Source organism: Temnothorax curvispinosus, unplaced genomic scaffold, assembly GCF_003070985.1.
Source record: "Temnothorax curvispinosus isolate PA1 unplaced genomic scaffold, ASM307098v1 QBEX01013620.1, whole genome shotgun sequence".
Lineage (NCBI taxonomy): Eukaryota > Metazoa > Arthropoda > Insecta > Hymenoptera > Formicidae > Temnothorax > Temnothorax curvispinosus.
This window is the reverse complement of record NW_020223400.1, coordinates 179,583-192,463: the sequence shown is the minus strand read 5'-3', so window position 1 is coordinate 192,463 and position 12,881 is coordinate 179,583. Positions and strand designations below refer to the sequence as shown.

Here is a 12,881-nt window from a genome sequence, read left to right as displayed (position 1 = left end):
ACCGATGGAATCTCGTTACTCTTGTCCAATGATCCTCGAAATTTTAGTGCCGAAATTTTTACATTGTTGCAAGCAAGAATTTCGTTGAGAGATCAGAAACAATGTGCAAAAATGTAAAGTAGATATCAAATATCATTTTCTATATATATTCAATCTCAAAAGCGACCTATTGTATACTACTTCGCCGATTAATTTTTAATATATCTTGCATCGATTTGAAACATATTTTCTTACGTCGGAATTATTTTTGGAATCCTCAATATTTAATGTGGCGTATTTATCGGGACGGAGCTTAGCGAAGACATGCAATATTTACGGACTGTGAAAAGTTTTGCGCTCCGCAAAATCCTGACTTCCCACGAAACCTCGAAAATTCACGAGACCTTATAAAACGTCATAAACTTCAACGAAACTCGGCGTAACCTCTTAAACTTCTATAAAAGCAGTGGGCACTCATGAAATTTGTATGAGGCTGTAAAAATATTTAATAATCTTACGAAAAACAATCGAGATCTCGGGATAATCGTTCCTCTAAACGATTTTGCCACGGAATTTATTGCTGTGATTGACAACTCCATCTTTTTCATATAAGATTATTACTTACAATTAATCTCTTTCACGAATTTCTACATTAAAAGATTTATCAACAGAAATTTATCCAATATACATCTATACTTCAAATTTTCAATAAATTAAAATGATAAATGTTTAACGTGTAAGTGTTTCATGTATACATATTTTCTTTTTGTCTTATTTACTTTAATATAAATAAATTAATGTTTTATTCAAAAGATATCTCATCTCTTATTTATTTAATATTCATCTTTACTTCATCAGAAGCAAAATTGGTCGTATTATGATACAATATTGTTAATAGTCAAAGATTATAATATTTTTTAAAAGTTTCTCAGTATCGTTAATTATACAGATTAACGCTTCTAAATATTGTGACAGCGTTCAATGATATAGCTTCGATTTTTCATGTTCATACGTTATGCAGAATGCGAGTTTGTCGATTACTTCGGCCGCGTCGATAATTTAATCGTTTGTCAACATATATGCCTGTTGAATGCGAAAGGGAGAGGAGGCGGGGTCGACGGCCTTGTTAAATGGAAATCGAAATCGACGGGCACGGCCGTCCTCGTGTCCGCGATTGTTGCGCAAGTCGGGAATTCTCGATTGTGAATCACGATCGACGGACTGACTACGCCCACGTGCGCGCCCGGCTGTTGTGCAAGCCAAGATGCAAATGCTTGTCACACTTACCGAGTTCCTCGTGTTCCACTGACCTTAGTCTAGTCGAGAAATAATGCGAGGAAAGAGAGGGACAGAGAGAGAGAAAGAGAAAGACAGATCGAGATTTATCGTGCGTATAGACAAGTGAAACACGATTCACATTTTTACGAGTCACGCAAAGGCGCGGTGCATTGAATAACGTATAAAAATGGTTGATTAAACGCATACCATTTTATGCCGTAATAGTAGAATAGAAAAGAACTAGAAAATATATCACGAATTACGAGATCAAAGGAAATATAATCTTCTTTTTGATTAACATTTAACATGTTTTAGCTATTAGAGTAAACAGGAGTAAACATATTAGAAAGAATATATGTATAACAAACTATTTACGATAGTAGATGTTACATAATTACCAAGGGAATAAAATTAAATTTCATTAAACCTCTCTAAATAAATGGGGACAACTGAAAGTTTACGTTACGTTAAATTAAAGGTGATGCGCAAACAAGTGAAGTTATATTAAACTAAATTGCTATCGTGTTCTGCAAGACTAACTCATCACGACGAAGTCGTGATCACGTGCTCCGTCTCTTAGAAAAAGGTGGCGAGGGTGTCAAAGTAAAGCTTGGCATAATACCGAAGGCCACTTCTCTTGATCCAGCGTATCGCGTAACCTGGTTTACGGCGCAGCAAGTGCATCCCTATTGTTCCCTGCTTGGGAGCAACGCTGTTATTTCGAATCGCTCTAGCGCTAATTTCATTGCCTTTCTTCCATGAGATCACGTAGCTTTCCTAGCACCGGTCTTATCCTTTAGAAAGACTATCACCTTCCGCCTTTGTTTTAACCATCCTCTCTCCAAACGTTCCCGACATTCCGTTTGCCATCCCTATTTAATTAGTATTAGTTGCCAGTTTACCCTCGACAATAACGCCAAAATAACGAAATTGCTATAGAAAACGCCTGTTTGTTTTTGATAATCGACGACATTCTCCTGTGTACCTTATCGTGAATCGCGTTTTCCGAAATTTATCATTACTATAATAACAACGATTAGCACGAATGTTTATTGCATTTTATTTTTCTACTCATTATTTACTCGATTTTATCACATTTTGTTATATTGTGTTATATATAGATAATATATTTTTATTTATTAAATTATTTATATTGTTTATTAAATTTCTCTTTATCTAAAACTCGATTATCAAATGTAGTTGTTTCTTTCTTGCAACTAACGTCTAGCAACTTCATGCTACACTACTCAATTAACTTGTATCGGACATTTATGAAGCCACGAGGCTAGAAGAAACTACTATGATTAATGACGAGATTTCTATAATTGTTTTCAGGTCGTTACTGGTGATCTTCGCCGCGCTATGCGCGACGTGCAGTCGCGGCGCTGACTTCTTCAGCGGGAAGGGTAAGTTTCATGAAGTTAATTTCAGCGCTAATGGATCCGATTCTCGCGGGGATTTCGCAACCATTTGTACATCCCTGTCCTTTCGGTTGTCTTATTCACTGACGGAGCCGCGCTCTGCAATATTCTCTCTGGGGGATCCTTCCCGAGCGAGATACCTCGCGCGAATATTCAGCGGCTTTTTTACTCGGCGGCGTTCTCTTTTTCCGCGCTCGCGGCGACGATTCGCCTTACGTGACTGGTGATTTATTACTATGTTAAGTACGGAATGTATTTAGTCAAGCGATGAATAATGATATCGGGCGATAAGGACGCCGGACAAATTGTCGTGGATGTGCATGAATCTATATATGTCGCGACTAAAGTGTCGTACGTGATGATTTCAATTACGTATTATAGATTATAATCAATGTTTATATATGACAATATTGATAATAATAACAAAGTATCAAATTTGAATGACTAATAGAAATTAGTTTATTAGATGCATTCTTTTTGACGTCGTTTGTGTGATGGCATATTATAAACGTTTTATATAAACTACTCAACTCTACATTTTTTTTAAATATTATTTATCACTCCAAGTAAATTTCACGTAGCAATAGATGTTCTTTATCAGCTTTGTATTCATTTCAAGCGCCTGATACTTTTTAGAGGTAAAACAGTTGAAGCAGTAAATTGAAACAGTGAATTGGACAATTTGTATTGATAAACGTAATTCTGTTGACTGTAACGTCGATCGAGTGATTTGTTTTTAACCTAACCTTTGCTTACCCAGTATTCGTTTCCGTTTCTCTTAGTTCGCATTGAAGCAAAAGTAATCAATTCTTATTCTTTTTTTAGAAAAAGATTCAATTGCACGAAGACACACACGAAATTCCTAAACCCTTTATCAGTCCGAGAGAATTTCGTTGAATTTCTTGCGCCATTATGCGCAGGTTTAAAAAAGCCAGTCGTAAATTAGCTTTTTTCTCAATTATTTGCAAGCTTATTGCAGTAACGTTTCTAATCGTTAAAGTTTAATGCTCATAAAATCATAATTGTCAAGCATTACCATTACCCTTGCGGTCGCCGTCCCTACCGATTAATTATTTAACGCGCATAAATAGCCCTTGTATCGACAAGTGGAAACACTTGAAAAATGCATGATACAATTTGCAATTTGACCTACTAACATTTCTCATGTATTTAATATGTATTAAATTGTTTTCTTATATATGATTTTATTGTATTTATAACGAAAATGTTACATAGAGATTAAATACGATTAAGCTCTTTTCTGACATGTATAATATTGAGTAAATAATACTATATAACTGACCAATACATATTTAATCAAATTTTATCTATCTCCAGACGTAACTGTGAAATGCGCACCGCTCGCATCGTCGAAATTCTTAATACTCAGAGCGGATTCCGCGCTCTCGTCACGTCTTACTCTAATCTGCCAGTTTTATAAGGATACCTCGACGATTCCTGAGGGAATCTGGGGATTTTTCACTTCCCTTTCCTGACAATAGAACCGCCAGTTGCTCACCTCCGCAGTAGTAAAGCCGACGTATGGCCCGACATGCCGCAATCCCGTAATCTCGCGTTGTATTCTCGCATCCCTTAGAACTGTTACAATCTATCCGTTTGCTCCTACTCTTACACGCGACACAAGTCAAAATTTTCGATAACGAAATATACTTCTAATTTGATTACAAAAACAATCCATGTGTCGAAAATTGTATATTCGAATGATAAAGATAGAAATAAATTTTATGATTTGTCCTCAGTAAGACTACAGTAAACTCTGGAATCTCTAGATAGCTCTTACATAATAATTCATGCGAAAAGTGGCATCTCTTTTACTTATAAAATTCTCATCGACATCGCCGCAGGAAACGTTAAGAAGCGTCAGATGAATCATCCGCGTCTCGGAGACGAGTTAATAAAATAGTGTCTTTGAGCATAATTAGTCTACTGTCTTCTTTTGAAATGCGACGATTATTATCATCGCGTCTTTTGTCCTCGTTTCTTTCAGGATCTCATAACCCACGGCGCCATCCCGCAAACGCAAAGAAAATTTAATCTAGCGCTGACGGTTTTGATTAAGAATAATAAAACGACAGGAACGCGACGGACGCTACCACTTTGCCTCGTTGTAATAAGAACGAATTAACGCAAGATTTTAGTTTGCGTTTACTCTTGCGTGATATATTAAAAAGTTTCTTATATTCACGCTGCGTTTCCGACGAAAGTCGCTCGTGTTTTTTGTTTCTTCCTCCAGTATTTTTCGCGCTCGTTTGATCAACGTTCAGGAGATCGCGACAATTACGATATCGACGAGTTACTATTGAAGAGTCGGTCCGCTTCGGGGTTCCACACTTCGCTTATCAGAAGCGGATGCAAGGGGCCTGCGAAGGGATTGCCGAAAGGGGGTGGCGATAGTAGGAGGGGACCGGTGGCACAGGATGGAGAAAGGGGCGGCCCCGGGACGAATAGCTCCCGCAGGATGCGAGATAACGCTGCTCATCCCCGCAGCCTCATTTGTATCCACCCCGATCCGTTTCCCGCGGAAACCGCTACTTTTTGCATCTACCGTCTACCTCGTCAATATTTAACGGGCGCTCGTCAATCAACGCGATTGCGCGGCGATGTAGAAATGAGAATTTTTCGGGCCGCCTTCCGCCACGTTCTTATGAATCACTCTCGTAAGTTCACCTCCAAGTGATCTATTGCCGGTTTAAAGTTCGCGAATTTCTGCATTGTGCGGTTCAAAAGATTGTGCGAAACAAAACTAGGTTCTCTGTCGGTTGTTTATGGATATGCTAAATTGCAGAAGGAATATAAAAAATATTTAATAAATATTATTTCAAAGATTTATTACAATATCTTATGTTTACACTTGTTTAGAAGAGACTTCTACTTGAAGAAATCAATATGCATAACATATAGATTTTATTTTGATTATAATTCAAGTCACTGACCAACAGATTTTACTGTCTTGTCTATATAGATAGAAAGGCGCAACAATGAGTAAATACGGATTAATTCATAATACGCGTCATTCGTACTAGTCGCCAAGTAAGTAAATGTGTGGTAAAGCATTGCAATACGGACAGCAGAAACAGATTGGCATTCGTGCATTCTCTGGCTGATTTACGATAGAGCGATTCGCGGACGTGCGAGCATTCGACTGCTCGCCGCGGGCAGCAATCGACTGCGATAGGCAACCATAAAGATGGCCAATTTTTGTTCCGGTGACAGACTGAATCGGGCCCGCGAATCGAATCGAACGAGGATGACATCCGCGACGTGACGCGCGACATGATTTTTGTATCAACCTAATTCGCTCGCAACTAGAAATTCTATCGTAACCAGGCGGTTTTCATTTACAACGGCGCGAGATTACGGGATTCGCGGAAATAATCTTCAGCGCGATGTATAATACCGGCGGAGAATCGTGTTCCCCATTTTTACTTGTCGGCCACGCACGATCTCTCTCTCGCTCTCTTTCTCTCTCTCTCTCGAGCAAAAAGCTGCAAAATTAAACGCGTTTCCTAAAGCGGATGGAAATCGTGCGCGGCGTTCAAATCCAATTTCCACAAATTTATCTCGAGGCAAGGATAAATGCGTTTTATTGTGCGGCTCCGCACGCGGATTTATTCCCCGCAAAACATTTCTCATATATATATAGATATATGCCTTTAAACAGTCCCTTATATCGAAGGAGATCACGATAAGTCAAGGAAACCATTTGTTTCCCCTTTCGTGATGTGCTCGCGATAAACTCTCACTCGACGAGATCCTCTCATCGTGTAGTGTTTGTCTTCGTAATTCAGGATATATATGTTATTAAAAATAGAGCGATAAAATCGAATCTAATATTTGTGGCAAAGAAACAAAGATTTAATGATATTATATTAGTTATGTAAGAAGCGTGTTTTAAATGACATTGCAAATTGAAAATTTCTATGAGAAAAATTTTCGTAGGACAATTCGCATCTGCTGCTTTTATTCATGTTATCAATGTTCTATTCAGCATGTTCCAGAGAAAGCAGCCACGAACCCGAGCTAATAAAAGAAAAATATTAGGTTTGACATTATGGAAAATAAAGGAATTCTAGACAGCGCGTTCCGCCGGGCGAGAGCGCCGGATAGTCTAATTTTCTAAAAACAGATGAGAGACGTTTGCGCGATTAAAATTTATGAGACCGCGATCTGCGAGCAGTTAAAAGTCTTGGAAACGCGACAGAGTCCACAGTTTATTTTCCGCCTTCCACTTCCAAGAACGAAAGTGAAATTAAGGCGAGCCGTAGGCTATGAAAATTGTATTCTCTTGGATTGATCGTACCTCGCTGCCGAAAAGTTCTATTTTCGTTCGGTAATTTTTAGGTCTAGCCCAGCCCCGACAGATGTTTATCATGAGATTCCAGATGATGCTTATAAACGAAATTTCAAGCATAACAACTACCGCGTCGAAAAAATTCGACTAGCTGCAAAACATCGTCTTTTAATTTTAATTTTTTCTATTTAAATCTAGTATTTTTAAAGAATACGCGGATTATAAGTATTATGCAATATAAATGATATGAGAATGTACGTGAATGTATTTTATATAAAAAAAAATCATGTGGAATATTGCTAACATTGTGCTGCTTTTCCATTCGCGAAATTTTCGCCAGACTCCAAACATCTCTTAATTAGCCGCGAGTTCAAGACAACGTTTGAAACGTTTCTCTCGGGACTGATCGCGAATATAAGGGGCAGAATCAACAAAATTAAGGGAGAGCGGTGTGTTCTTTGGAATTGCTCGTTATGCCGACGTCTCCGTACGCGCTTCTGGGAGAAGCAGCATTGTTCGTTATTACAGCGCAAGTGAGACTGAACTTTGAGGTCTCAAAGGGTTGCTACCGAGGCTAAAAGCGTATCGTAACCGTATGGGAGATGCGGAGAGACGGAACAAGGGCGCCAAGGAGCGAAATTCCGGGACGAAGACTGGTGCAGGCATGACGCGCGCGTCTACTCACGCTGCAGAATGTTCCCTGCAAATGTAGTCGATTAACGGCGTACGATTAGGAAGATTAGGGGGAAAACTAGCGGAAGCGTCTCGAACTCGACGCAATCGCGATCGTCGGAAAGTTGGCGACGTATTAATGCGCGAATATAAAATCATAGATCCCCCTCTAGAGCCGATGTTTATCTTTGCTCACAATTGTTATCTCTAAATTCCTTGCGCATATTTTGAAGAAAATTTAATGTAGTCCGAGGTAAAAAATGTAACTGATTTTTGTAATGCGTGTTAGTATTGTGTTCAATGTAGTGTTAGTATTGCATTGCTAGATTTAGATAAATACAGTTATAAAAGATATTTGTCAAATCTATTCAATATTTTTGAGATCAAGGATCGCGCGTGAAAATTTTACCGTATCTACACAAATTTATAACAATCGTAAAAAAAATTGTACGTAACGTCGACTTGAAAAAGAGATAAATCGAGAAACCGTCAATACAAATATTTCATAGTATACAGTTATATGCAAGAGATCTGTATGTCACCTCGGTTGTACAATGATCGTTCGTGAAAGGAGGTCCCAATCATCGAATAAAAGGATCAACTGCAACGAGGTAACGATCGCCGTCGTGATAACCGAGATCACGTTTTCACGCGTATGAATTCTGGGCTCGCGCACGTTGGACATTATTCGAATCCACGAGAGAAATTGCAGCGCGGGAGGGCCTCAAAGGGTGGATGCACGGTCGTTGAAACCAGAGACGGAGAAAAGCACACACGGCGCGCGGCCGAGAGAATGGTGGTCGATCGAAGAACGGAGAGGAGGTGGAAGGATGTTGAATCTAGGCGGATGGAGGGACACAAATGGAGGGAAGCGAATCTAGGGGGAAGGACGCGCGCGCGGAAAGTGGATCCTGCGGATGCACCGGCTCTCCGGTATGATTCCCAGAGCAAACAGGTACCATCTTCCTCACCGGAAGGCAGATGCCGCATATAGTCGCGTCGCGTCTCCTGTAGGAACGGGTACGCCGCCGCGTTCTCGGGTTTGCTCGTCCGGGCGTCCGGAAAAATGAATTTCCTGGGGCGCGTGCTCGTGCACGGTCCTTTTTTCTTTTCGGGAAGAGCATTCCTCTCCGCAGGGGGGGCGGGAGTCGCCCTTCGCGGATCTATTCGGCTTCGGCGAATGCGACGCGCCACTTCCGTGTCTCTCAGAATTATACAAGGAAATGCGATTATCGCAATCCGCGCACGAACAGATTTACTGTACCGTCATGGTGGATTGCTCAAAGCAACCGAATGTCTATTGTTAACCCTCGCGCTCCGCCTTTCACGTTTCTGGACGACTCGCAGAATGTTAACGAGCATTATTGCACTGTACGTTATACACAGCTTTATATATCCTAGTCATTTTTCTTTATAAAGGCACAATTTTTCACGATAGGTACTCGAGCGTAATATCGCAGAAACGGCAAACTAAAACGCAATGTTACGTATTTTCCATGAAAAACCTCTATGAAATATGTAGAGTGGAGTAGATGGGTCTTAGCACGCAGTAATTTGTCATAATAATGCGCGGGTAAACAACGCGACATTCGCCGTGTTATAACGAAGTTTACCTGCGAAATTCGCGTATATCTCCACGACGTCGATAAAGACGACATCACGAGATGTATTTCGGCGGCGTTTCGACGCGCAGTGCGTCATCAGCCGAGGGGGGGAAAAAGTAAAAAAGTTACCGTGAAACGCCCGCTGTAACTGATGCACTCGGCGGACCTGACGGGATAAAGGGTAATTGGGATAGACGAGACAACTCCATCGCGCGTCGCTTCGAGTTGATCTCGCCAGTACAACATCTGTCGAGGCCCGGGCTTTTTCTACTTTTTTTTTCGCGTCGGCCCTCCCGCCTCGTCTTCCTCCGTCCCTCCTTGTCTCCCGCTGACGAAACCTGTTCTCGCGGTGGCGGCGGATGCAAAGAGGCGAGCACGAGTTCGCCGAGCAAACATGTGTAGGCGCGTATCAGGATGCCGTGAGAGCAAATAGCGAGGCGTGCGATTTGTAGTCGAGGTATTTAACGAAGGCTCGGAGAGAGAGTGCCTAGTTCTCATTCACACGGGACGCTAATTGAACGATTTGTCACGCGGTATAGCCCGCCGCGATCTCGTTGTCGATAACAATGGTGCCGCGTTGATCACATTCGATATCGCTCTCTGGTTATATGTTTTCAATAACAGTATTTTGAAGGTGACAATTACTCAATATATTTTAATTACGATTACAGTACAGGCTTGTGTCACGTGTCTCTTTTATCACAAAAAGAAGTCGAACTATAGTTGCTTTCCATTTACATCAAAACTCAGATAATTCTCACTTGTGACGTCATAACTCAGTTGAATGCACGTTCTTGCAAGTTCTGGCAAGTGAGATTCAATGCTGAATTTTTATCCACAATCGAGACCGTGTGTTTTAATGAATCTATTATAATAGCCTCACATTAAAAGTGAGGCTACGAATCTGTATTGTTATGCGATAGCTTTATCACCAAAATAAGCAGGTAAGTACAAAATGACTTATCTTACCTGAGTATAAAAATACTCACATAACTGAGTGACTCAGATCACTTGAGTGTAAATGGAAAGCAACTTATGTTAGATGAAAAAGGCGGAGATTTGAAATTCCTTCTCAAAATTCTTTTCGGCTATCAAGCCGATTATCGCCGATCGTGATAGGCGACATCACGCTGTCGGAAGTGGATAGACTGACATATGAATGTCCGTCTAATAAAAACCGTATCTCGTAAAAACATGCCGTCCACCCTCGAGGGCCCGAGATAAGCCCGGAATCAAGTTTATGGTGCTGAGCACGCGGATATACTCTACCAAAATGAACCAAGACCCTTCACTTTTCGACTCTGCCTCTTTACCTATCTTTAAAGCAAGCTACACGTGTATTAAGACGTTGAATATCATGCGACATATACCTTCATCAGGATAATAGATTGAAAATACGTGCATCAAACGATCACGTATGTTTCTTTTCATTTGATAAGAGTCGAAATTTCTTACAATAAAAAAAGAACAATTTATTCAATCAACCTTTTACATTAATATACTGAAATTTACACAGTACTTACTACGCGTCACGAATATGCTGAGATCTTTAACGTGTCGAGGAACTGCAAGTTCTGAGCTTGCAGTCCGAGACTTCCCTTTCATAAGGCCCAAAAAGAATTTTATCGTTTTTCTGGAAAGTTTCAATCTAAACGATTCATCTAGGCGTTTCCCTGTTATCGCTGAAGTAGATACGTGACATCAAAAAATTAGTTTTCGAAGATTATCGCATAGATAGGTAAGTGAACGATGGTCACACGGAAGAATAACGATTCTCGAATTGCGTGTAAACTTAAAAACAAAATAGATATTAATATCCGTATGATGCATGAAAATTTCAATTTATAAATAAAATTTTTACTCACACGCGAGTAAAGGTATTGATGTCACATAGAAATTTAGGTACGCGATATCGAATATTGGTTTTAATTGCGAGCGTCATCAAAAGATTATTTGAGCTTAATACTTCTATTACGTGTTGAAACATTAATTTATTCCGCAATCCACAGATTTAAACTTAAATGCCGAAAATCTATCGAAGGCAAAAGACGAAATTGTTATGAGATTCAATAGTAATTGTAATTAAGAATATTTTATCGTATCGTAGAGCACAGCTTAATACAGCATATGACGAAAATATCAATAGCTATCAATGCATAACGGGTAAAATGTCAATACCCTTATTAATATAGAGGTACGGCCATAATGCGAACGCGCATTATTCAAGCTTTCTATATTATCCGAACAATGTATGCATTCTGCTAAAACAGATTACTGGAACAGAATCGTCGCGCGTAACATTCTGATAACATTTTCCGCGGAGAATTCCCGTAATCTCGAAGTTCATTACGCAACGGAGCTTTGATGTCGCTCTTGCAGAAATGATAGGACAAATTTAGGACGAGAGAAAATAAGGGGCGTCGCGCGTCGTCATTAGTTAAATATTAATATCTAAAATCAAGCCTCAAATATTTTCTATATAAATAACGCTCTACGTATTTTTTAGCCTGCGTAAAACTTAAACTTATAAAATAGCTCTCTCAAGCGACGTCTTTTGAAAGTCTTATCGTTCGTAGAACGACAGGAAAACTGCAAAAGACGGCTGAGGGAATAAAATAAACGGCTCAGTGGGTTTCGTTTGATTCTGAGAATTGCCGGGAGAAGAGAGGTAGAAAAGGATAAGATGGGCAACTGGATGAAACGAAAAGGTTGATGGCACATGTGCTTCTGTGCTAAACGTCAAGGATGATGAATGTTAGCGAAGGGTTCTTGTGGTTATTCGACGACAATAGCCCCGAGACATCGAGACTTTTAATAACGCATATGAAAATTTAATAAATGTTGAAGCAAATTCAAGACGCGCACGCATACGAAGATAGCTCTCAAATAAAATTTGAAACTTAAATTTATCAAGAGACACGGCAGTGTCTCGCGCCAAGTACGCGCGGAGCGAGACGCACCGTGACTCCATTTACACGAACGCACGAGTTGCGAGTACCCGAGATTTTGAGATCTCATATCTTTTCCAAAAAAATTGGCGTGCATTTTATACATGTTTATTATACTTTTATATGTGCTTCTATTTTTTTGCGCACGATATTTTGTCTTCGGTTCTGAAAAATCTATCAAGATAGAATATCTATGTTATAAATCTCTCTCTCGAATTTAAAGATATGCAACTAAAAATATATGATCTAAACTTTTGATAAGATCTAAATTTTCATTGGAACAAAACAGACATTTTTAACGGAGATAATTTTCAATTAACAGTAAAAGTAAATCAGGAGCAGAGAATAAACCATAATAATTTCCATTCTTTTTCTCTCTACTTGATATATAAAGGAAAACTTTTTACAACAAAAATTTTTAAATATAAATTTCTATTATAAAAGCGTTAAAAGGCAAAAGTTGCATAAATCGATATTTTAAAAATACAACCACCATAAAAATGTAATTCGAGTATATTGACATTTAGTAGAACCTTTATTTATAAAAATTGGTTATAGAAATAATTTGGAATAATAGTGAAAATCGTGTTGAATAAATAAAATATCATAAAAAAATACATTTTTAAAATAAAATTCGATTTTATTTAATGTTCTTTTTTAGACAAAA

At 39.2% G+C, this 12,881-nt stretch overlaps 1 protein-coding gene and 1 long non-coding RNA gene across 6 annotated transcripts in view; one reads left to right on the top strand and one right to left on the bottom strand.

Moving 5' to 3' along the window:
• LOC112463747 (collagen alpha-1(XVIII) chain-like) overlaps nt 1-12,881 on the top strand; it is a 208,973-nt gene that overhangs the window by 16,778 nt on the left and 179,314 nt on the right. For all 5 annotated transcript variants that reach the window (XM_025030287.1, XM_025030286.1, XM_025030285.1 and 2 more), the window contains exon 2: nt 2,593-2,663. In XM_025030287.1, coding sequence (XP_024886055.1) covers nt 2,593-2,663 — 71 coding nt within the window. The remainder of the gene's footprint in view (nt 1-2,592; nt 2,664-12,881) is intronic.
• Nucleotides 1-12,881, bottom strand: part of LOC112463748 — a 256,241-nt gene that overhangs the window by 76,170 nt on the left and 167,190 nt on the right. The window lies entirely within an intron of this gene.